Source organism: Aedes albopictus, unplaced genomic scaffold, assembly GCF_035046485.1.
Source record: "Aedes albopictus strain Foshan unplaced genomic scaffold, AalbF5 HiC_scaffold_54, whole genome shotgun sequence".
Lineage (NCBI taxonomy): Eukaryota > Metazoa > Arthropoda > Insecta > Diptera > Culicidae > Aedes > Aedes albopictus.
In genome coordinates this window covers 16,368-43,232 of record NW_026917354.1, presented here as the reverse complement: position 1 = coordinate 43,232, position 26,865 = coordinate 16,368, and the positions used below count along the sequence as shown (strand labels likewise).

General features: G+C 42.0%; 2 protein-coding genes across 6 annotated transcripts in view; one reads left to right on the top strand and one right to left on the bottom strand.

The window, feature by feature from the left end:
- Window positions 1–26,865, bottom strand: part of LOC109403208 (protein tramtrack, beta isoform) — a 74,371-nt gene that overhangs the window by 35,493 nt on the left and 12,013 nt on the right. The window lies entirely within an intron of this gene.
- LOC134284692 (uncharacterized) lies at window positions 9,266–14,681 on the top strand. The gene is made up of 3 exons (XM_062843788.1): window positions 9,266–9,758; window positions 9,822–9,908; window positions 9,973–14,681. The coding sequence occupies exon 3, from the start codon at window positions 11,444–11,446 to the stop codon at window positions 13,712–13,714; it is 2,271 nt and encodes a 756-aa protein (XP_062699772.1). The 5' UTR covers window positions 9,266–9,758; window positions 9,822–9,908; window positions 9,973–11,443; the 3' UTR covers window positions 13,715–14,681.

Genomic DNA, 26,865 nt, shown 5'->3' with positions numbered 1-26,865 from the left:
GAAGAGCAAGAAAAACATTCATTGCGATCAGGTGTCGACGCGGCGGCACCATCAATAAACCTTCCCCTGTTTGATGCAGGCATGGTTTGATTGATCCACAGCAAAGCGCTGAGATGCCGTGATGCTTAAGGTGAAACGGGACGCCGTGTTATTTTTCCTATCTTGCCTCTCTTTCTAACAATTTGCCTCGCGATTTTGAAGATGGTAATCTCGAGACCTATCGCACTGAAGATGCTGAAAACCAATCAGCATATGCACTGCAAGTGAGCAAACACAATGATAGTTTTTTGTTGCAAAATATGAAGTAGAATCTGAGATTACCATCTTAGTAGCAACAGAGCAATGGCGGATATTTTCTCGACCGTCCCGTCCGCCCTTAAGTTTTTTTTAATTATTGAAAGAAAAATGGGCCTACATTACCGTGGAAAACAGATCATTTTTGCAGTATGACACTCCACCGCTGACTTGGCCAAGACGAACCGAAATGAAAACAAACTACCGTCCTGGATCGAGCTTTAAACAGCTGAATGCTTTAAACAATTGTTTCCATTTGCGTGTTAAAATGTGCATTTTTTTCTCGCAAGCTAATGCCATTGCATATAAATCAACAGTTGTGTTGTGTTTGAAATCTCTTATAATCTTTTTATCGGAAATTGAGAGCTGTATACATACCTTAAATTGTCCGCAAATTCAATCTGCACGGTAGTTGCTGTTGTCAAAGTTCGCACCGAGCAGCGCCATCGCCGACAGCACACAGACCGTGGTGGAATGAATGCCACGACGAATAGCGTTTGCTTCGTTTGCTTGAATGCTTTTCAATGTGGTCGTGTTGATTTATTCGTTCGTTCCTTCATTCGCGTTGCTTGAATTGTATTCACGATGCGAAAATAGAAAATGAACAGCAGCGAATTTTGGATCGCGAAGATGCTTAAATGAATGCTCGCGAAGAAGATCCATTGCAACATTGCTCTAAACTCGCCACAATGCAATGGCCAACAGAGGGCTGGTACGGTATCAAAACGTTTGTCATCGACGCCGTCGCGTCATCATTACGATGTTAGTCGTCGACGTTGTTGCTGTCAGCCACCGACCGTGGGACTCGCGAGACAATGTTTTTGTTATCGATCGTCTTTCGTCTTCGTCGACGGACTAGAAACGGTTTGATTTTTTTTCTGGTACGCCCATTCGATCATTACATTAATCACATTGTGGGATGAAAACGGTAGCAACTCGTATTTTAAATTAGAGAAATCGTTTGAGCATTGAGAAACATTAAGCAACAACTTTTTCATCATTCCATCATTAAAATTAATTAACATACTTAATGAAAACCTCTCACTACTGCTGGTATGTTATTCTTCTTCTTTCGTTTTATTCCTAGTGTGACATCCCAACCGGAACAAAGTCTGTTTCTTAAAATTGTGATCTATAAGCGTTAACTACGAGTTAAATGTTCCATGGTCTGACAGTTCTTACAAACAACGACATTCAGAAAATTTCTACCACGAAAAGCTACTGAAAACGTGAATGAATTCAACTCAGATATCCTCTCAACATGTTCTTGTTAAATACCTAGTTTCATCGAATTCAGTCAAGCTGGTTGCATTGTATATCTTGTTCTATCCAGCACATCAAGCTGCACAACAGTAAGAAATTTTGAACTCCCCAATCTAAACATTTGGCTCGCCTGCAACTGTTTACCAACTGCCCCCAGAAATTCCAGATATCGGCACCATCTTGAGTCACACTTTCGTAACAGAAACTCGCTCTCTCGCGCGGCCTCTCATTCATTCCATGAATAGTAACTGCTCTCCCGCCATTGATCGAAGCCTTCTCCTCTCCGTCAACAACAGCCAAACCGAATACGAACGCAGACCAGCACCAGAGACATGTGGGAGCTGGCAAGATTGGCGATAGATTCCCAACACAGTTTCAACAACACCACCACCTTGTCTATTACTACCACTGCATTGCACACTTCTACCGTTCCATCGCAGCTGTCTGAACTGAACCTGACGACGACGATGCTGTCTTCGTCCCATTCACGTCACACTATGGATTGGATTATACGCCAAGAGCCGTCACACGGATGTGGGAGTAGTGAGAAAAAAAATCGCGCTTTTCGCCACCGACACTGCCATTAGCAATAAATAATGGTGTACAATGGTGCACAAGCTTTCTATCGAACGACTAATGGGTGGACGAGTCATCGAAATTCACAGTAGGTAGAGGTACTGTAACGTTGTCAGCATACTGGACAGCCAAGCGAACATAGTACCTACTGGACATGATAAATTATATTCTATACAGGGACACTGCAATCGCCTTGTAGTATAACCAGAATTTTCACCGAAAAGTTACAATCCACAGTGTATTTTGTTAAAGTTTTTATTTATGTGTATTTTAACCTGGTTTCCAGATAGTAGACACTCTGGAGGAATTATGTACAGAACGAGACCCTCCCCCTGAAGGAATCCCATAAGTAATTTCTGTAGAAACCTTCAGAGGAATTTTCAAATCCGTTAAGATCTTCTACCGAACCCCTAGAAGCATCGCTACAGTAATTCCTGGATAAATCTCTGGAGTAATCTATAGAAAATATACTAGGGGAATTCCTAGACATCTCTGAACAAATCAGTTTTAAGATTCCAGATGAAATACTTGGCAAAATCCACGAAGGAATTCCTGAGAAAAGTTCTGGGGAATTTCTGGGGCAAGTCCTGGAGGTATCTCAGAAAAAATTGCTTAAGAAATTCTAGCATGAATTCCAGGAGAATGTCCAGCAAGAATTTCTAGGACAATCTCTATAGGGTAGAGTAGCTCAAACTTATATGAAAAACATAAAGTTCGAAAAATGCCAAGCCTAACCTTTTGAATCAGTTGTTTTGGAAAATTGAAACGAAATCGATTGAGTCTAAAGGGGCGCTGAACGAGCTCAAAGCTTATATGGGAAAACTTGGCCAAATGTATGCATTAATCTTAAGCTTTCGAGTTTTGCCGCTTGGTGGCTATCTTGCAGAAATATCTTAAGGCATCCAGCAGTGTAATAATACACAATAAGCAACAGAAACGAGGTGCGATCATGACCTTTCTTATTGTAGACAATTTTGAGATCTGCCAAATAACCACTTGTCTTACCCACGTTGCGTGCTGATATAGTGCTATTAAAGAGCTGACAAGCTCTTAAGTAAAATTTAAATGCGTAAGACTTATTATTCAAAAGATTCCACCGAATGGCTGAATTCTTTCAAGAATTAAAACAAACTTTTTTGAATATATTACAAAAATCGGTTATGGAATATTTATAAATTTCCCAAAATTGCTTTTGAGTTAATTGCAAGAAATTGCTTTGGCATTTTCATCTACAATTACATCCAAATAGTTTTAAAAATCAAGAAAAACATTCAATAGTTCATTAAGTAATTCCACAGACTACAGGGGTGGTCAAAATGTTTGGGATAGGCAACTTTTTTTTCTCCCAGAGAAAAGTTCAATATGCCGTAACGTTGCATAGAGTGCACGAAAAATTCTTAAATTTTGATTGTTTGTCAATCTATTATAGGGTGACAATGGGTATTATCGGCAGGTTTGTTCTCTTCGTCATGGGGGGTTTTTGTCGGCCAAATTGCCTGAAACTTTGCCATATAATTCAGCTTATTTGGGAAGGATTTGGGACCAACTCTGAGTTCAATAGGTTTCGAAAAACCCCCAAAGACGAAGAGAACAAAACGGCCGAGAATAGGTAATTTCCCCTATGTGCATCATTGGTACAAATTTCAGCTCCGTTGGTTCAACTTTCCCAAAGTTAGAACCGTTCTCGTAAAACACAAATTTTGAAACAACTAATTTTTGAACTGTCATATTTCGGAAACCAGAGTTTCCTTTGAACTTTACCCTTCCACTAACATCCAAACTCCCGTGACGCCTAGGCCTGAAAAAATGTACAAGTCTCTATGTACTAAGGTGTCTAACTAATCTTTCTTTCCCATCCCTCAGCTGTCGCAAGGACGTGGCCAGGACAGCACTCGACCGTTGGAGGATTGCGTCAATCTTGTCTAATGTCGTTTTCGTTTTTGCGGCGGTGCTACACCGCTTCGTGCTACACTTTTCGCTGAATAAACGAACATTTTCGATGCAGTTGCATTGGTGTGCGTGTATAAACACCAAAATATTGACAACTTTGCAAACGCTGATTGGTGGACATGGTGTGCACCTGCTACACTCCCGATTTTTTGAGTGCTACACTATCATGCGCGGTGCAGAAAAAGCGCTGCACCGGTGTAGCACGAAAATCAAAAACGAACACTTTCGGTGCAAAAATGCTACACCGGTGTAGCACCACCGCAAAAACGAAAACGACATAAGAGTCAGAGATTAGTTCCAAATCTTTGTGCTTTGGTAACGGACAGGAAGGATGCGACCCTCATAACAGCGATCCAGGGCTGTACCACCTAAGAATGTGTGCGACTTGCTTAATGCTAATGCTAATGCTAAATATCATGTCTCGGAAACCAGAGAGCCGAATTGAATAAAATTTTGAACGTGTATTAACAATATATTGATGCTTCACAAGTTATCAAAACATAGGTATTTTTTGAACGTTTAAAAAAGTCATCAACGGTTGACACTTTTTGGATCTTTCTCTAAAAAATGTATTTTTTTTTTTAAATCAATGTCATTGAATTTTAAATATGATATCCAAAGATTTTCTGTTTGCTCTCAAGTTATCTCTAATAAGATATATTAGAGCTTATTTGGATTAAAGGTAGAACGCATTTAGTAATTTTTGTGTGGTATTGTAGATTTGACTGGTTCACCTCTATATGGGTAAAAATGTCCAACCGTTTTAACTTTATTTGTCGAGAGAAAGTTTTACATTTTATAACGTCGCATCAAGTATCAATTTATTGTTAAAAAAAATCATTCAATTCGGTTCACTGGTTTCCGAGATATGACAGTTCAAAAATTAGTTGTCTAAAAATAGTATTATACCAGAACGGTTCTAACTTCGCGAAAGATTAACCAATCGAACCCAAATTTGTACCAATGATGCACATATAATAGGTTGACAAACAGTCAAAAATTGAGATTTTTTATGCATTCTTTGAAAAATTACAGCTTGTAGAACCTTTTTCTGAGAGAAAAAAAGTTGCCTATCCCAAACATTTTGGCCATCTCCTGTATATGTCCGTTAAAATCCATAGACAGTTTTGAATATGATCTAACATGTTTGTACTCTGTGCTGGTGGTGTAATATGGTGTATAGTATAGTGAAAATCTGATTTTTACAGAAGTGTTTTTTTTTATCTGTATTTACGAGATTTTAAGCCCTAGTTCATCTCGGGACCCACACTTTACTTCCCTTTCGAAGAAAGAACTCTCATTTGCCATTGCTTATACATTCAGCTATTCCAACCATTACTGCAAAGCACATCGGACACATGCTTAAAATCAAAGCTTCCTGGCAGATATAATCCAAGCGCATGGATATTCAGAGGTTTTAAGCTTCCAAAAATAGTTTCTACCGAGATTTTTTTCAGGTTTTTTTTAGTTTTTTCCCGAGGTTTCTACTAGAGTATGTACCCAGAACTTTCTTGCAGAGTTTCTCAATGGATTCCTGCCGGAGCAGAACTTTCCCATTTTTTTCCAAAGTTCTACCATGAATTTCTCTTAGTTGTTTCGATATAGCTTTCCAACAGTTTTTCTCGGGTTTTTTGCAGAAGTTCTTCCAGAGACAGGTTTAAGATATTTCTCGTGGATTTCTTTGCAAGATTTCGCATTTCCCGGGATTTTTTGGAGATTTTCAGAGTTCATCCTGAAATTTCTTTATCTTTCCTCCTGGTATTAATCCCAGAACTTTTTTCCGAGAAGTCCCAGTTTCAATCTTTTAAAGATCCTCTCGAGATTTATCTTTGCGGATTTTTTGCAAAATTTACCGGAATACCTTATTTATATTTATTCGCGAATATTTACAAAGAATCTCGTAAGTTATCCCAGGAGACATTCCGAGGAAATCTCTTTACACGAACTCCGGGAGCAATTATTCAAGAAATCTCGAAAAGGAGCATCCAGAATCTAGGGATAATTAATGCTCTGTGAATAATCCCGAGAAAATGTGTTAAATAATAATCTAAGGATCACTGCAAAAAAAATATAATCAACTGCAAGGGAAAGCCTTGAAAAATATCCAAAAAATCACGAGACGAATTCCATGGGAAATACCAGAAATAGCTCTTGCAGAAATGTCAGAACTCTCCAAAATATCCTAGGAGAAAGTTCAGGATAAATTCTGAAAAACTCTGAGAGCCATCCCAGGATCAACACAGGAAGGATCTTCTTGAAGAAGTCGCAGGAGAAACTCCGATAGAAATCTCAGGTGAAACTTCAAAAGAAATCCCGCGAGAGCCTTTGGGAAACATATCAGCAAAAACTACTTTAGAAATCAAAGGAAAGATACTAGAAGAAAGCTATCGGAAATTTCTTGAAGAAATCACAGGAGAAACTTCGGAAGAAATCCCGGAAGGAATTCTTGCAGAAAACTAGTGAAAAAGCTGCTTAAGGCGAAACTGGAAGCATTTTCTCATTTTTTCGGTTTTCGATTTTTTATTAAATAACGAAGCAATATTCTCAAAATCGGTTTTCGTGCACATGTAGAGTATGGAACAAGGTTTCTTCTGAATTTTTTTTTTAGAGACGAACCAGCCAAGGGCTGAAAGTCTCTCTAATAAAGACAAATCAATCAATCAATCTGAATTTTTTTGAGGTGGAAAATATTTTCCATTTTTGCAGAAACCATTTTTTTGTGGAATTTTGTTCAAAAATGGTTTCTGCAAAAACGAAAAACATTTTCCACTACAAAAAAAAATCAGGAGATACCTTGATCCATACTCTACATGTGCACGAAAACCGATTTTGAAAATATTGCTTCGTTATTTAATAAAAAATCAAAAACCAAAAAGTGAGGAAATGCTTCCAGTTTCGCCTTAAAGCCCTTGGAGGAGCTTTAGTAGAAATCCCAGGGGAATAACTCCTTCAAGAAGAATCCCGAGAACAGACATTCCGCGACAACATCTACGGTATCTGAAAGAAACTCTTGTGAAGATATCGGAATAAATCCTTGTAGAAATTTACGGGAACTGTGGGAGCAATACTGGGAAAACCTCTAAAAAAATTTTGTATGATCCCCGTAAAGAATCCAGAAGAAATCGGTCGTAATTCCGGAATCCTGAAAGATTCTCAAGGAAGAATCCCAGAAACAAATGTTCGAATCATGTAAAAATGCTGGTAAAAATCCGGAAGATCCGCAGACGTAATTCAAAAAGGAATACCAAGACAAATGGCGTGAAAAAATATGGAAAGAATGTTGAAAAAACTCTGGGAGGTATTCAAGAGATATTTCCAAGGAAATTCTAGAAAGAACATTCACGATATTCCAGAGTTTTCCCTGTTAAATAAAATCCTCAGAAGATTCCCGGTTTTCCAGGTTTTTCCAGGTAGTAGATACCCTGATTTAGGTGTGGACGTGTGGTTAGGGTGTAAACATGGGCCATATAGCCGAAGCGGTAAACGAATTCATCAAGACCATACAAATGTTGACGGGTTCGATCCCGATCAGTTCAGGTTTTTTTCATAATAGAAATATCGTTGATTTACTAGGGCATAGCGTTTTGATCGTACTTTCCACGAAGCATAAATCATGCAACATGATTATTTATTGGCGACATTCGTCAAAAATCCCAAATTTTATCAAGTCGAAAGCTGCGTATTTCACGTCCTTGCTTTCATTGGCAAAGGGAAGAAATGTTAGTGTGACTACCGTTTCTACTTACAAAACGAGATCGCCTTTCCGGGACAGCTGTGGAGGTGAGCTGTCCCGGAAAAGCGAGTTTGTCAGTGGGGACAGCTGAAAAGTAACAGTGATTCTGACTCATACTACCTCTATTTGATTTTAGGATTATGACTGATACGTAACGAATAATTCAAAGTTTAATCAAAATAATGCAAAACATAATAAAAAATAATAGTGAAATAAAAAGACACTTCCAATTTTTTTTTGACTATTTTTCATTTCTATTATAGTAAGATTCTCCGCTTTGTTCCGGAAACTCTTTTCATACATTCATTCATTCATTTTAATTTTGTTAGCAAATAATATGGAACGAGCTCATCAATGAATACCTCGGCGGCTGCTTGGCAACCGCAAAGCCGAAACCGTCGCACGGGCATTCGGCAATAGTTTTCGTCATCGTCTGAGAAACCTAGTGTTCATTATTCCGGTGCTTGTTTTGACTTTTTTCGTAGGTATTTGTGCTTTGTTCATGCCAGCGTTAAGCCATAAGTCTCATCTCAGTCAAATGACGTTTATTAGCTGATTTTCACCAAAATAGATGCCGAAGCCCAGAAATGAACTGTCAAAGTTGCTGATATCTCAGTACCAATGTTGTTTGCCGAGCACTCGTTTGTGTGTAGTTTTGAGCAGTGGCGATTCCCCAACCTCAAATCTACCTGTTCTATGAGTACTTATTTTGACATTTTATAAACAAATGAGCTTGTAATAGGTGTAGGATGGTTAAAAATAATGATTTCGATTGTTTTCGTTTTGTTATTATTCGTAAGTTCACAGGAATTACTAATTTCTGGATCTTAGAATAGGTAAAAAGTGAGGTTACGAGACGCCACTGGTTTTGAGGTTAGGGAATTGTCACTGACTCAATGTAATCCACCCGGATCTCTCGGATCAATCGCCATTTCTCAGACGAACAAATGCGCTCGAGGATCGACTTCAACGACGACATACCACCCTAATAGAAAAATATGATACAACGTGCTTAACAACCTTTTCAGGCTATCATTTGGATCCTACACGGAATCATACAATCATCCACCCAATCACCAGTGTATTGTAGCCAACGAATAATGGACGAGTGATCGGAAAGTCAGATTTCGAAACGTGAGAACTTTAGAACAGCCCACACGTGTTGAGCGCCTGAATTTGTAAACCAGTGTTTTTTTTTGGAAATTTCTCAAGAAATTTTCCTGGATTTCTTAAGAAGTCGCTCAAGAAATTTCTCAGAAGATTTCATCAAGAATTTCTTTTGGGATTCCCAAAAGAATTTTTCGAGAAATTTCTTTGAGGATTGCCTCAGACATTCGTACATGTACTCCTACAAAAATTTCTAAACGAACACCCCCAGGAAAAGTGTCAGAAATTCCCCCAGGAAATCTCCAGAGGTTCCACAAAATATTCCTATAAGTATTCCTCCAGATGTAAGGACATTGTGAACCTACTTTAAAATGTTTATCATGTTGATATGTTTTTTGTTGTGCTGTCAGTTGTCATGCTGTCAGATGGGTGCAGCAAGTTTGACTGCAACGAAATATCGTAACTAGGCTGCGTACTTTTCAAGCTTACCGAAGACACCACCCAATAATGCGACACCTAGTGTTTGAACAATTAAACCGGATGGAATATTCCAATATTCAAATTTATTACGCAGTAACATACCAAATTGCGTCGTAGAGAATAAATCGGTGCAGTATTGTTTTAAGAATAACGAGAAATGACTATTGCAATAAAATCTCTCTCTTAAATCAGACAATAGATGAGATTAGCGCCGCAGCGATTAGGGTCTGCCCAATCTAACTCGCGTCGGGCTCATCATTATTGTGGAGTGCGTAGTACCAATCAGTTGGAAGATTGAAAGTGTAATTCCAAATTTAAATCAAGTGAATTCTTAGTACTTTTTACTAAACTCGAAGTAAGTTCGCGGTCGATTAAGCCTATTTAAAGATATTTTAATGAGTTCTGTATGTTTTTCTAGTTTTTTAAGATAAATTTGTCGAGTGTGATAAGAGTTGGTAGAGAAATACCATTTGTGCTTTGATATTGTAGTGTGTCCTAAATTCAGGTAAGCCTATTTGATTAACGTGAAATAAATCGAGCAAATTAGTGAAACTATCCGCGTTGAGCAGGACCATCAAGCCCGTCAACGTGGGCGGTTAGTGCGGAGTGACTACGGTCCGGCGTCTGCGTGAGCTACGTGCGTCGTAGTTTGAATCGCCAACCGACGGTACGCCTAGAGGACGTCGATTGATCCGTTCGTCCAGTGCATCCTGGTTGGATCGAAAGCTCACCTCTCGTCACCTTGCTGTTGCGACAGCCGCATGCAACATAAATCTGCGCGTGTGACACGACTCGTACGCCAATAAGTCGCGTGGTGTCGACCGTGTTCTCTCAAAACGGAAACACTCCACAGAACTAGGGGATATCTGTACCCCGAAAAGGACACCTGCGCGCGAGTCTGGTGAGTGGTGCACTTGGTTGGATCCGTGGCAAGACGACTTTGACGCACTGGTGGGTGAATTTGGCTTTGCAGTAACCGTTGGAGGACAGTGCCGCGTCGAGAGTTTGGCCGTGTCTTCTGCAAACTTGAGGACATCCGACGCGGGATTCTCCGAAGAAAAGGTCAGATCTGTCCTTTAGTTGCTCGAAAAGTTTCTAGAAACAAATGCAATTATTTGAACAAGAATTAAAACGTGACGTCACACACGGTTAGGAATTAGGCTTTCCTTAATTTAATAAATTAAAATCTAAATATTGCTCGATCATTCCTCGATAAATTGATCGCTTTTTTGTTACTTCGTGATCGTTAATTTTTTGAACTGAATAAAAATTACTTCTAGTTTAGAACACACTCCATTTTGCCTACGTCACGAATATTTTTATTAGATTTAAGGTTGGTATTTTCCTATTAGTTGCTAAGCTTCTTTCTTATTGTTTGATTTTTGGGATTTGTACATATTTTTCATAGTTTTTAGATTGGTTGGTAAGTACTGATTGGTTTATTGGCTACGACGTTTTGGTGTGTTGAAGTGCGACTTCGGTTCTGGTGGAACTTAAACCTGCCCTGAGTTGGCAGTCTCATCCGGGTAAAACTTAGCAGAGCTAACGGTCCTTCTTTAGAGGAGGTGGCGCTTAAGCCGCTAGCTTTTGGAACAGGACGGAATGTTACATTTTGGCGCCCAACGTGGGGCCCGAAGTTGATTAGAATTTGCCAATATTTGAAGTGTGATAGGTATTTTTCGAATTGGTTGATTGAATAATCAGTCTGTTTGGAATCTAGAAGTTAAGAAATTTGGTTAGGTTTATTGAATTTGGTTGGTTTTGGTTAGATCTAAGAATTGAATTCGAAATTAGTTTAAAATTTGAATAATTAGTTGAATAAGTTGAATTTGAATTATTTTTCCTCTACTTTTGCTAAGTTTTGAGCAAATTTGCTTGAACTCACAAACAATTTCCAAATAGTGCTGTAATAAAGTTGAATTGTTTTGTTTCTGCTGTCAATTTCGCGGTTGTCAAAGAGTTTGTGATTGGTTTTGTGGTTGGAACAGGAATAATATGAACCTAACTGAGTTTGATAGTGATAAAAAGTAAATTTTCATAATGGAGTGGTACCGAATCTATGCCGATGACCTCGATAACGAAGAGCTGGACTATGAGCTGGCAATTCGCGCATGTCCTCTTGTAGGCGGCCAGGAGACGCGTCGAAGGGAATTGAGGAACCTTCTCCGTGGTCCGAATTCGTCGAGAACGCTGGTCGTTGCCGATCACATGATGCAGGCGGATCTCGAGATAGTACCGTACAAGCTGCAAGAAATCGAAAGGATTATGATTGATGAATCGAGCAGAGGTATGCTGTCGAGATTGGTCCATTACCATCAGAGAGTTCGTCGTTACGTCCCGCATAATCCAGTAGAGCTCGAGAATCGTCGACGTTTGTTGGAGTTGGTCGATGATTTGGCCAGAAGGTACTTCCAGGTGGACTTCCGTATGATGGAGACTCCAGTACCGCAGGACGAAATCAGGGACTTACCGGCAGCGAACTCGCCGCGGTTTATCATGCAGCCACCGGATGCCATACGTCCAGGAGATGGTGAACAGGTTAGAAGTGGCTCGTTGATGAATCCCGGTCGGCCGAATTCCACAGGCTCGATAAATTTGGAAGGTGCAGTGGGCGGTGATATCGGATCCGTTTCAGTAAATCGTCAGCCGGCACTGAACAATCCCGAACCAGCAGTGGTGCATCCTAGACCAGAAGGAGGTGCATTCCATTTGTGGCGTACCGGAGGTTCCCAGCCGCAGTACACAGGAGCGATTCCTCGTGCTGCTAGACCATCCGCTCCGGACTTTGTACAGTCGCCACCGCAGATGGTTTCGTCGGTTAATTTCAATCTACAAAATCCACAAGGCCCTGTACGCAGCATTCCTAATTCGTATCCAGCCCAAGAGATCATCGAGAATCATCAGCAATTCAGACGCCAACCGCAGGAAGTTCTGTCGCAGCCGAGGAGTGATCAGCGTCCTCAAGGAGGCGATGAGGTGCGTCAGACACCGAGGATAGCGGCTGAAAACATAAACATGAATGAGTACGTGCATTGTTCACAGATCGAGGCTTATGTGAAGAGATGTGTGGAGCAGATAACCCAGCAAGGAACAAGATATTCTATTGGACAAGACAATTTGATGAACAACTTGGCAGATGAAGTCGCGCAAGTGCGTTTCGCGGACCAGGAGGTGCAGAACAGTCTACCAAACCAAATAATTCCACCGCAGTTGATGAATTTGCGTGAACCGAGCCCGCCTCTTCAACTAAGTGGATCTCGTCCGGATGCTCGGAGTACACCGAGACAAAATACCGCGAATCTGCATCGAACTTTTGCAGCTGAAGGAGATCGATTTGTTCCAGTTCAGTTGGGAAACATTCTTAATCCTAGACCGGCCGTAGCATCACCTGGGATACCAAGATACCAACCTGATGTCGATGGCTATCGTGGAAATCTACCGCCAAGAAGACAACCCCATCAACAGTGTGCGATCATCGAGAAGTGGCCAAAATTCACCGGAGATACGAATACCGTTCCCGTTACCGACTTTTTAAGGCAGATCGACATTCTATGCCGATCGTACGATATCAGCAAGCAGGAGCTCCGTATGCACGCCCATCTTTTGTTTAAGGACAACGCTTATGTTTGGTACACGACATACGAGGAGAAGTTCAATTCGTGGGAAACGCTGGAAGTCTATCTCAAAATGAGATACGACAATCCTAACAGAGACAGGCTGATACGCGAAGAGATGCGCAATCGTAAGCAGCGCCCGAACGAGCTCTTCAGTGCTTTCTTAGCCGATATGGAGATGTTAGCTCAACGTATGATCCGGAAAATGTCAGAAGCCGAGAAATTTGAGATGATAGTTGAGAACATGAAACTCTCGTACAAGCGGCGTCTAGCGTTGGAGCCAATTCAGTCGATAGACCATTTGGCCCAGATGTGCTACAAATTTGACGCGCTTGAGAGTAATTTGTATCAGGTTTACAACCAGTCAAAGTCTGTACACCATGTCGCGTTGGAAGATGAGGGAAACGAGGATTATTTGGATGCTTCAGAAGCCGAAGTTTATGCGCTGCGTTCCAAGATGATGCAAAACCGAAATAGAGCACCAGGGAAGACAGCTTCGGAAACCAAGTCTTCCAATGAGCAAAAACCATCGGAAATGACTTGCTGGAACTGCAATACGGCGGGTCATCTATGGCGCGATTGTGATAAACGGAAGAGAATCTTCTGTCATATTTGCGGAATGATGGACACAACGGCGTTCAAGTGTCCAAACCAGCATAACCTTCGTTACGAAGACGAAGAGCCAAAAAACGAGTAGTTGAGGACGATTCTGGGAATCATTGTCCTCCTACGAGTGATGTGAAGATTCCCAACGCTGTATTTTCCTACTTTGAACGAGTTTTTCAAATCAACACTTCCGTTTCCCGATGCCCGCATTTGAAGGTCAGAATATTGTCAGAAGAAATCGAAGGATTAGCCGATACTGGAGCCAGTATTTCAATCATCAGCGCCTTAGACTTAATCGAAAAGCTAGGACTCCAAATTCATCCAGTGCCTCTCCAAGTTAAAACCGCTGATGGAACTGGATACCACTGTCACGGATACGTCAACGTCCCATTTTCATTCGGGAATGTCACCCATGTTCTTCCAACAATCATCGTTCCAGAAATTACCAAGAAGCTCATATTGGGAATGGACTTTCTTAATAAGTTTGGTTTCCGTTTGACCGCCTCTAAGAACGAATCAGTGTCCAACAGCTCTTCAGAAACCGTTTTGCCTGAAATAAATCAACTAGACGTTGGCTTCGTGGAAGACTATTTTGGGAATAACAACGAGACGATTTGCTTCGAATTACTTCCTTGCGAAGTAAACGAAACGCCTAAAATTGAGTTGGATCCAAGTTTGGAAATGCCCACGGTGGAAATTCCAGAATCGCACATGCACCATGCCGAAGATTTGCAAACGGAACACCCTCTGAGTGAGGCGGAACGGCAAATGCTCTTTGATGCTGTCCAGACTCTCCCTGCGACAAAGGAAGGACAATTAGGGAGAACAGCTCTATTAAAACACCAAATCGACCTTGTTCCAGGAGCAAAACCAAAGAAATTTCCTTCCTATCGTTGGTCCCCGTCAGTTGAAAGCGTAATCGATGCAGAGGTTGAGAGAATGAAGAAGTTAGGCGTCATTGAAGAATGTCCTCAAGCCGTTGATTTCCTGAACCCATTACTACCCATCAAAAAAGCCAATGGGAAATGGCGCATATGCCTTGACTCACGAAGGTTGAACCAGTTCACCAAACGGGATGAGTTCCCGTTCCCGAATATGATGTCCATACTGCAGAGAATACCGAAATCCAAATATTTCACGGTAATAGATCTTAGCGAATCGTATTATCAAGTGGCCTTGGATGAATCTTCAAAGAACATGACCGCATTTCGAACGGCTAAGAGCCTTTATCGGTTTACAGTAATGCCGTTTGGTTTGTCCAACGCTCCGGCAACCATGGCTCGCCTTATGGCTCGAGTTTTGGGTCACGATTTGGAGCCGAGGGTTTATGTATACCTCGATGACATCATCATCGTTTCTAATAGCTTGGAGGAACATATCGAACTGATTAGAGAAGTAGCTCGGAGACTTCGTAACGCGGGTCTCACGATAAATTTGCAGAAAAGTAAATTTTGTCAGACGAAGATCCGGTATTTGGGGTACGTCCTCTCAGAAGACGGCTTGTCCATGGACATTAGCAAGATACAGCCTGTCCTAGAGTACCCCGTACCCAAGACGATAAAGGACATAAGAAGACTCCTCGGATTGGCTGGATTTTACCAAAAATTCATACCCAATTATTCAGAAGTTACTAGTCCTATCTCCGATTTGCTAAAAAAGAATCGTAAGAAGTTCACTTGGACTGCAGAAGCTGATGATGCACTAACAAAACTTAAAACCCTACTCGTAACAGCGCCAGTACTCGCGAACCCGGATTTTACGAGAACTTTCGTGATAGAAACGGACAGCTCGGACCTCGCGATAGGAGCTGTGTTGACGCAGAACATCGATGGCGAAAGGCGACCTATAGCGTACTTTTCTAAGAAGCTATCAAGTACCCAGAAACGCTATAGCGCTACGGAAAGAGAGTGCCTCGCCGTCCTCTTGAGTATAGAGAACTTCAAACACTTCGTTGAGGGATCACAATTCGTAGTACAAACCGATGCCATGAGCCTCACGTTTCTACGCAACATGTCCATCGAGAGCAAATCGCCTAGAATTGCCCGCTGGGCATTGAAACTGTCCAAGTATGATTTGCTGTTACAGTACCGTAAAGGTAGCGAAAACATCCCAGCAGATGCCTTGTCGAGAGCGGTTAATACAGTCGACGTTGCCCTTGGAGATCCCTACATCACTCAACTGAAGAGGATGATTGAGCAGTTTCCTGACAAGTATCGTGACTTCAACATTCAAGATGGAAAAATATACAAATTCGTCACAAATACGTCAATTGCTGAAGATAACAGCTTCAGATGGAAGTACGTGGTACCCTTCAACGAGCGACCAGATATCATGCGAAAAATTCACGAAGAAGCCCACCTTGGACCAGTCAAGACACTTGCCAAAATTCGTGAGCGGTTCTATTGGCCACGAATGGCAACCGAAGTGAAGAGATTTTGCTTCCGATGCGAAGTTTGCCGTGAATCAAAAGTGCCAAATTTGAACGTGACTCCTCGTTGCGGAAAACCAAAACTTTGCTCACGTCCGTGGGAGCTAATCTCCTTAGATTTTCTCGGACCATACCCGCGAAGCAGGAAAGGAAACGTTTGGATTTTGGTGGTCAGTGACTTCTTTTCCAAATTCGTGTTGGTGCAATGTATGCGAACTGCAACAGCCCAATCAGTTTGTGCATTCGTCGAAAACATGGTTTTCAATTTATTTGGCGCACCTGCCGTATGCATAACCGACAATGCACAAGTCTTTAAAGGCGAATTGTTCACAAAACTACTACAAAAGTATGCGGTTACTCACTGGAACCTCTCCGTGTACCATCCAGCGCCGAATCCCACCGAACGTGTTAATCGGGTTATCGTCACCGCGATCCGATGCTCGCTGAACCATAAGAAGGATCACAGGGACTGGGACGAATCTGTGCACCAGATTGCGAAGGCGATTCGCACGAACGTCCACGACAGTACGGGTTACACACCGTATTTCGTCAACTTCGGTCGGAATATGGTGAGCAGTGGAGACGAATATGAACTCCTGCAACGCGTCCAGGATAACCGGAGTTCAGAAGACCTAAAACGAGAAACAAGCAATTTGTTCAATATCGTCCGAGAAAACCTGTTGAAAGCATATAAAAGGTATAGCACACCATATAATCTACGAGCCAATGCAAAACACCACTTCGCAGTAGGAGATGTTGTGTACAAAAAGGAAATGCATCTATCGGACAAGCAAAAGAACTTTGTAGGCAAATTTGGAAACAAATTTAGCAAGGTTCGAGTACGTGAAGTGCTCGGAACAAACACCTACGTAGTAGAGGATTTGAATGGGAACCGGATTCCTGATAGCTACCACGGATCCTTCCTCAAACGCGCATAAGTAATACCAGCTATGACGGTGCATCCGCCGATGCACAGAAACAAGCCAACGAAAACCAAAATACTCTTAGAGGTGTACGGCAATAATCCAACGTCGAGATGTCACATAGTGTTTCCTCCGTTGTTGATTCTTAGGTGTAAACTAGTTAACAGTAATCAAGTACATAGTTAATCTTCGTAAAACTTTGTTATGTAGGAATTTTCTAATTGGAATTTGGTTGAATGAGGGATCGATGCACTTTCACTTTCAATTTCATTTTTGTAGACACATTTTGCTTCGAAGAAAAACACTCTTTCTCCCCATAGTTTCACTAGATACATACCTCATTCAATAGCCCGCAACTCCTTCCATCAATAGCCTATTAATTTCCTGCAATTGTAGCGTCAAATAGTAGTTTTCTCCATCAATTTCGATTATTCTATAGTTTTCAATCACCGATGCATCCAATCACTGTTTATTTTGGTTTTCATTTCACTTTCACTTTCGTTTGACAATAGCCCGGCCAATCATCACTCGAGTTCATTTGACAGATCCGTTTGACAGCCATCTCTCTCAACGTCAGTTAACTCACAGCATCGCGTTACATTTCATTTGGTCCAAAGTATGGTTGTGGCGAAATTAGTGTACAGTTTAGGCAATAATGTTCAGAACAGTATCTGAAGTAAAAAGTAGTTTGAATGAATAGAAGGTCTCAGACATTTCTGAGGTTAATTGGATGAAAAAAAAAAAAAGACGCGTGATGATTGTGTGCTCAGACATTTCTGAGGTAAATTCGGTTTTGAATGATTAGAGTTCTCAGACTTTTCTGAGGTAAATTGGATTTGGTAGACTAGGTAATTATTATTATTTTTTTTTCTCAGGCATCCCTGAGGTTTCGGAAATTGCATTAAGATATTCGGATTAAGAGTAAAGCCACAACATACCTGCAATAGGTTTCATTCACAACCAACCCGTAAAAAATCATTCAGATTCTTCATTCAATCAACCATTTGTCGTTTTAGATGTGAAAATCGTGATTAATGCTAGTTCTTGTCATTCAGTTTGGAAATAGTAATTGTTGTAGTATAAAAATTTCGAAATACATTTCAAAATTTTTATTCAGTTAGGATGGGCGAGAATGTAAGGACATTGTGAACCTACTTTAAAATGTTTATCATGTTGATATGTTTTTTGTTGTGCTGTCAGTTGTCATGCTGTCAGATGGGTGCAGCAAGTTTGACTGCAACGAAATATCGTAACTAGGCTGCGTACTTTTCAAGCTTACCGAAGACACCACCCAATAATGCGACACCTAGTGTTTGAACAATTAAACCGGATGGAATATTCCAATATTCAAATTTATTACGCAGTAACATACCAAATTGCGTCGTAGAGAATAAATCGGTGCAGTATTGTTTTAAGAATAACGAGAAATGACTATTGCAATAAAATCTCTCTCTTAAATCAGACAATAGATGAGATTAGCGCCGCAGCGATTAGGGTCTGCCCAATCTAACTCGCGTCGGGCTCATCATTATTGTGGAGTGCGTAGTACCAATCAGTTGGAAGATTGAAAGTGTAATTCCAAATTTAAATCAAGTGAATTCTTAGTACTTTTTACTAAACTCGAAGTAAGTTCGCGGTCGATTAAGCCTATTTAAAGATATTTTAATGAGTTCTGTATGTTTTTCTAGTTTTTTAAGATAAATTTGTCGAGTGTGATAAGAGTTGGTAGAGAAATACCATTTGTGCTTTGATATTGTAGTGTGTCCTAAATTCAGGTAAGCCTATTTGATTAACGTGAAATAAATCGAGCAAATTAGTGAAACTATCCGCGTTGAGCAGGACCATCAAGCCCGTCAACGTGGGCGGTTAGTGCGGAGTGACTACGGTCCGGCGTCTGCGTGAGCTACGTGCGTCGTAGTTTGAATCGCCAACCGACGGTACGCCTAGAGGACGTCGATTGATCCGTTCGTCCAGTGCATCCTGGTTGGATCGAAAGCTCACCTCTCGTCACCTTGCTGTTGCGACAGCCGCATGCAACATAAATCTGCGCGTGTGACACGACTCGTACGCCAATAAGTCGCGTGGTGTCGACCGTGTTCTCTCAAAACGGAAACACTCCACAGAACTAGGGGATATCTGTACCCCGAAAAGGACACCTGCGCGCGAGTCTGGTGAGTGGTGCACTTGGTTGGATCCGTGGCAAGACGACTTTGACGCACTGGTGGGTGAATTTGGCTTTGCAGTAACCGTTGGAGGACAGTGCCGCGTCGAGAGTTTGGCCGTGTCTTCTGCAAACTTGAGGACATCCGACGCGGGATTCTCCGAAGAAAAGGTCAGATCTGTCCTTTAGTTGCTCGAAAAGTTTCTAGAAACAAATGCAATTATTTGAACAAGAATTAAAACGTGACGTCACACACGGTTAGGAATTAGGCTTTCCTTAATTTAATAAATTAAAATCTAAATATTGCTCGATCATTCCTCGATAAATTGATCGCTTTTTTGTTACTTCGTGATCGTTAATTTTTTGAACTGAATAAAAATTACTTCTAGTTTAGAACACACTCCATTTTGCCTACGTCACGAATATTTTTATTAGATTTAAGGTTGGTATTTTCCTATTAGTTGCTAAGCTTCTTTCTTATTGTTTGATTTTTGGGATTTGTACATATTTTTCATAGTTTTTAGATTGGTTGGTAAGTACTGATTGGTTTATTGGCTACGACGTTTTGGTGTGTTGAAGTGCGACTTCGGTTCTGGTGGAACTTAAACCTGCCCTGAGTTGGCAGTCTCATCCGGGTAAAACTTAGCAGAGCTAACGGTCCTTCTTTAGAGGAGGTGGCGCTTAAGCCGCTAGCTTTTGGAACAGGACGGAATGTTACACAGAGAGTCCTGAAAAATGCTATCCCAGCTGAAATTTCTCCATAGATTTTCACAGGAGTTTCTAGTAGGAATTCCTCTTGGAAATACTTCAAGATTTCTTAATTTCCCAGCATTTTGTTTTTCAGAAATTCTTGTTACCTGCTCGTGAGGTTCGCTCCGGTATTCTTACATGTATTCCTATAGAGAAACTTTCACGAATTCCTCCAGGGATTATTAAACAGAATCTTCCAGAAATTACCTGGAAAATACTCCAGAAATTCATCTAGAAGATCCTCTAGGAGGTTCTGAAGGTGTTTCTCAAGCGACTGCTTCATAAATTCCTTGTATAGGATCTATTCCAACCTTTTCTTTGAGGGACTGACATAGAAATGGTCACAGGGTGATTTCTACGGAATCTCTTAAGAGATTCTCTTAGGAATTCTTTCATAAGTTACTCCAGGAGTTTGTCCTTCCTATTCTCTAAGAATTTTTCAAAACAGTTGTCTGGGAATACTTGCCGAGGGTACTCCAGTTTTCCAGGTGTTTTGTTTTTCAGAAAAAAATTCAAAAAACTAAATTCCTTCAGAAATTGTCTCATAGTTTCAGTAGTTCCTTCAGGAACTACACCATATTTTTTTACCAAAATTTCTGTAGGACTTCGGTAGGACAAACGAATGATGATGTCTGCTGCCAGATAGATCACATAGTGCAGGTCGACGGACTACTTCTTCGGATGTCATATCAGTGATACCCTGCAGAGGCCCGAAAAACTTCGAATCACCACATTGCCATCGCAAAAATTCGGGCGCGATTATCCAGCAACACGAAATCAGGAAAGAACAGAACCTTGCGTTTCAATAGTATTGGATAAGCTGACACTCATCAACCACAGTTGGGAGCTACATCAGAAGCAAGACGAGAAACCAACGGTTCCGATGATGTCAACAGTGGCGATTCTACCTGTTCAAAAAGCGTAAACTTTTGAATTTTCTGAACAAATTAGATCGTATTTAGCAGAAAATTACAAGAATATCCTCATGTGATTTTAATCGTACCTTCTAGTAAATTGCACGTTTTAGGGTCGTTGAACAGGTAAAAAGTGAGGTTACGAGACGCCACTGGTCAATGGGCCTTTTCCATGCAACAAGGACAACAGTGCAAAAGGCAATAGATACCGCCAATTAAATAATAGCTGGTTCGACGAGGAATGCCGATAGTGAATATAAGTCCTTGCTCAACAGAAAGAGGTGTGACAAAATCAAAAGAAAAACATATCCACAGCAGCAATAAAAGGCAGCAAAATCAGAGTGCGATTGTTAAATCGCAGAAAAGCATGGATCGGAACGATATGCGGAGGTTTTATGCTATTGTCAATAGTGCGCGACACAAGGCTGCACCGTTTCGCGCTGCGTTCAACGTTCGGAAGAAAATAAGTTGACAATGGTGACAAGCAAATGGAAGAAGCACTTGCCCCATTTTTTAAATGATAACAACAAGGTTGTAACAAGAATATAGTTGGTGCTGAGTTAACATATCCGGAAAAAATGTTAAGTTGTCGTCGATTAAATTTTCTGACGCCATGTCAATTAGGGGTCAAGTTCTTGAGCAGCCATTCCACATGTTTGAATAATGATAGACAGCGTGAATCGTCGCATCATCCAAAACGCCATTCCTCCAGCGATGTTTATCGTCGTCACACTAAACTCTGCACACATCAGCACCCATTTGGAATTCCGTCGGGGATGGTGGACGGACAGAGTGTGCACGAGAGAGAAGATGCAGCACGTTGTTATCATTACATTTCATTGCAAAAAAAAACTGAAAAAAGAAGTCCACCGAGAAGCAGCCACGCTGTGTTTCAGAGCAGTAACAGCAGCAGCAGCAGAAGCAGCAATCGATATAATTAGAGAGAGGAAAAATTGCGGTGCAGCGAAGCGATGCGAAGAAAACTGGCGAAACGCGGTGAAAACATCATCGATTCATTTGGAAGCATTAGCTGAATTCGACCGATACACACTCATAGCAGAGCGTTGAGGGGAATGGTGTGAAATGTAACGTTGTTATGCATTGCTATTCAGCAAGATCATACTGAGGATTCTGTTCTCAACATAGATCCTAGAGCAATATATGTATTTGATTAGTGATTCATGCAAGAAGCTCAACAAACAAGTTTGATACTGCTTGGTTGCTTAAGAAAAGAAAAGGAAACAGAGAAGCCTATATGTACTATATTCTGCTCTTTAGCTCCAAACGCTCGGTTCAACATTCACATAACAAGATAAGCATCGTAAAAAAATGCATCTCTTGACTGTACATGTGAATGGTTGTATCCCCGTGATTGATCTGAACTGATATGAATTGCACTGAGATCCAACTGAATAAGGGACTGGGATGGGACACTCCACTTATCCTCAAAGTGCAATTTAAGCAGCTCATACATTTCGGATCGATACCGGCGCCGGTCAAGTCCTTACAGTCAGTTAAGAAGGGAAAGGAATGTTAAAGTGTGATGGTTGTTGCTACTAGAGACCGAGAGCACTCTGCGTTCCCACAAACAGTACGGATGGGGTATTTGTTAGTAGGGTAGGATGCGAGATTTGGGAGTCACCTTTGGTTGGTGATGCGATCTATGGGTAGGGGATAAATTTAGGTGATTGATTATGTATTGATTACTCTGAAGGATAAGCGGTACAGATCGCTTGGATTTTTCAACCCGTTTCTGTTCTAGCGATGCCTATGAACTTCTGAATATATATGAGATGTATATGTAGAGAAGAGACAGAGAGAAAGTAGATAGAAAGATACAAAGTAGGAGGAAAGGGACGGTCCAGGAATTGAACCCAGAACCTACTGCTTACGAATCAGAAGCGGTAACCACTAGACCACCAAGCCCGTCCACATAACAAGCTTGGCATCGTCAAAGCTGAAATCTAGCATTCTCTTAGGAAAGCATTTCACCCACATATCCCCTAAACCACCCAGCCGGTCGTTGCCAAACCATGCTGCGAAAATAAAAGATAAGAAGAACGTAGGTTCACCAAGCGGCCGGCGTAAAAGATGTTACCGAAGAAGGTGCAATAATAATGATACAAGATGTGCGTCTCGGTGCGGTGGTCGTCGGCCGGTGATGGAACGGCTCCACCACCAGCAGCAAAAGAGAGAAGCCCCCAACAACAGACGTTTTCCTATCATCGATGATGGTGCCATGCTGCATTACCTCGACTCGTTCGTTGAGGCTTTCATGGATTACTAGCACCGCACCCGTCCCGTGCGGTGCGTCCTAGGTTAGGGTCGGTTTCGCTAGAAATAAAGCAATTCAATGATGATGATGAGCAGCCGAGCAAGGTGAAGGGAACAGAGCGCAGTGAGTGATGAAAATGCGAAAAGCTCGTGGACGATCCTTGCAATAATTGCAGCAGCTCTCGTTTTGACTGAGCTTGATGTGTTTGTCCGTGGATGGGTGGACAATCGAAGTTGAGCAATTGCCCTTTACAATGGGACCGTAAAAATGCAAATTACCCTGTAATGTTTCTGAGCCCATACTGTTGAGGCGGTGAACGCAACGGATGTTCAGCAAAGGCTTACTGAGGCTTCGATTCCCGGTCAGTCCAGGATCTATTCGTTATGAAAATTGTATTAAATTCCAAAATATCTTCATGTCTACCACTGAGCAGTGGATCACAGATGAAACTTGGAGCAAGATGATGGAGCGAAGGAACGTCCAAGCCGCGATAGAGCGAGCGAAAACACGAGGAGCCAAATCGGTGGCCCGTCAGCGCTATTCGGCCCTCGAGAAGGAAGTGAAACGCTGGCTGTAGATGGGACAAAAGAGCGTGAGCGGACTCCCTATCCGACAAAGGCGAGAAAGCCTCAAATACCGGCGACATTCGTCTACTCTACGATGTCTCACGTCGCCTTAGTGGGACTCAGATGAATGCTACGATGCCCGTGAAAGACACGTCTGGACAGCTATTGACCGATCCGGCTGAACAGTTGTTTGACACATTACCCGTGTCAACATCGAAGCTCATTTCCGGCCGACTGAATGCCAGGCGTCTTAGTAAAAATATCCAAAAAGGGTGATCTGACTGTATGGGATATTGGCGAGGCATACACGAGAAGATTGACGCCACTCTCCGACGGCAGCAAGCAGGATTCCGTGCCGGACGAACCTGTGTGGACCATATCGTCATCTTGGAACAAATAAATGAATCCCAAAATTCTCTCTACCAAGTGCTCACGAGAATATATGGATATCCCTCAGGCGCAAGCGTTTCCCGGAGAAAATTACGGCCTTATTGAAGCACTGTACGGTATTGGATAGTGCTATCGTATGATCAACCTGAGATTGTTCAATCGCAGCAGTCATTTGTTATTTGAAGACATTTGTAATGTTCACACAGTAATTTATTCTCGTTCAAACCTTCAACAAATACAGACATTATCAAATGTTAGTCTCAGTTTTACTTGCCCGGTTCAAATCCACACTTGCCTTCCAAGAGGTTATGGGCCCTCGGCTGTGAATCCGGAACAAGAACAAGGTTGTTGAAGATTTTTTGAAGTTGACGAATCCAGGAGTAGCAGATCAAAATGGGCGATCGGATGGTGTGTTTCCCGAAGTTGAACGGCTCGAATTTCGACAACTGGAGTTTCAAAATGAAGTTGCTTCTGACCAAAGAAGGTTGCTGGAAGGTCATCAATGAACCGAAGCCGAACCCTGCTCCTGCAAATTGGACCGAAAAAGACGAACAAGCCCTAGCGACAATTGGTTTGGCCGTCGAGGATAGTCAGCTCGTCCACATTAGGAAGGCCAAGACGGCAGCTGAAGCCTGGAAAAGTTTGGAGAATTTCCATGTGAAGCGGACTCTGAGTACCAAGGTCTCGATCATGCGTAGGATTTGTGCGCTGCGACTGGAGAACAACGGTGACATGGAGATCCATATCGGAAGATTGGTGGAACTATTCGACAAACTCAACGGACTTCAGCCCGACAAGGTACTGGATGAAAGTTGGCTGGTGGCAATCATGTTCAGCAGTCTCTCTGAAGAATACGATACGCTTGTGACGGCATTGGAGGCCAGATCTGAAGACGATTTGACGCTGGATCTTGTTAAAGGTAAGCTTATTGATGAGTGGAGCAAGCGGAGAAATCGTGGAAGCATTGAAGACTCAGAAACGGCGCTTCAAACTTGTCCGAAGGTCATGAAATGTTTTTTCTGCAAGAAACCTGGTCATCAAAAGGTGGATTGTCAGAAATTCAAGGCCTGGAAAGAAACCCAGAAGAAGAGAACGAAAACTTCCAAGGAGAAAGTCAACAGCGTGCATCAAGGCGACGATGACGAGCATTGGGGTTTCTGCGTTGAAGATTCAGCTACTCAAGATGAACGTTGGATCCTGGACTCAGGTGCTACGTGCCACATCGCAAACTATCGAAGTTTTTTCGATTCACTGGATGAAGGTATACGTGAAGACATTTGGGTAGCAAACGGAACCAAAGTGAAGTCCTCTGGCCGTGGATCTGGAAAGCTTGAATTGCTGGACCATGCTGGAAATAAGCGAACGGTTACGATGGATGCGGTGCTGTTTGTACCAGAAATGAAATCAAACCTGATGTCAGTGAAGCGATTACACGGTGAGTTTTGATCGTAACGGTGCGGAAATTTCACGAAATGGAGTCGTTGGAGCCATAGCAAAACAGCGAAACAACTTGTTTGTCCTGGAAACGTTGAAGGAATCTGCATCATTGGTTACGTCTGGAGAACACTGTATCCATGAATGGCATCGGCGTTTCGGCCACCGTGATTGTGAAGCTGTGAAGAAGTTGAGCGATTTAGCGATCGGTGTGAAGTACAAAAGGTGCGACTGCCTCAGTGAATGTGAAGTTTGCATAAAGGGAAAAATGCACCGTCTCCCGTTTCCGAAGACGTCCCAGAGCAAGTCAAGTGAAATCCTGGAACTAGTGCACAGTGACGTTTGTGGCCCCATGCGAACTGCAACTCCAGGAGGAAGGAGGTTTTTCCTAACACTAATAGACGACTATAGCAAGTACACAACGGTTTATGTTTTGCGCAGGAAGTCAGAAGTACTATCGAAGCTGAAAGAGTTCGTAGAAATGACGAAGACTCAGTTTGGACGAAAACCCAAGATCATACGCTCGGATCGAGGCGGCGAGTATACCGGAAATGATGTGAAAGCATATCTGAAGCAAAATGGAATCAAGTTTCAGTACACAGCACCGTACACGCCCGAGCAGAATGGAACAGCAGAACGCAAGAACAGAAGTTTGGTCGAGATGGCAAGGTGTATGTTGATTGATGCTGATTTGCACAAACGTTTTTGGGAAGAAACAGTGATGACAGCGAATTATCTACAAAATCGCCTACCGTCAAAGGCAATTGAAGGAACCCCCTACGAACGATGGTTCGGATCGAAACCAAGTCTCAAGCACATCCGTCGTTTTGGTACTGATGCATACTGTCATGTTCCTGGTGAGAAGCGGGTCAAGCTGGATGAAAAGGCGATCAAACTGAAGTTTGTTGGCTACAGTGAAGAATCGAAAGCTTATCGTTTGCTGGATATCGCTACTGGAAAACTGACCATAAGCCGTGACGTGAAGTTCCTGCAATCCTCCAATGTGGTTAACGTTGATGATTCTTTGAAAGAAGTTGTTGTGCCATTGGAAGCTAGTCGTGATGCTGAATCTGAAGGTGATCGTGAACTTGGCTGTGGAGCTGCGAACGATTCTGACGATGAATACTGGTTCTCTGATGACGCCAATACAAGCACATCTAGCGAAGACACCTTTGTGGAGCTTGAAGCGGATAATGAAGTCGAGCAATTGAGACGATCAACCAGATCTACCAAAGGTAAGATGCCGAATAAGTATGCTTGTAGTGCCGAAGCTGAAGTTCAGGAGGAGCCACGAAACGTCCGTGAAGCACTGTCATGCCCCCAGAAGGTGCAGTGGCGAGAGGCAATAATGGAAGAGTTGCAGTCTATCGAGTCGAATCAAACTTGGGAACTGGTTGACCT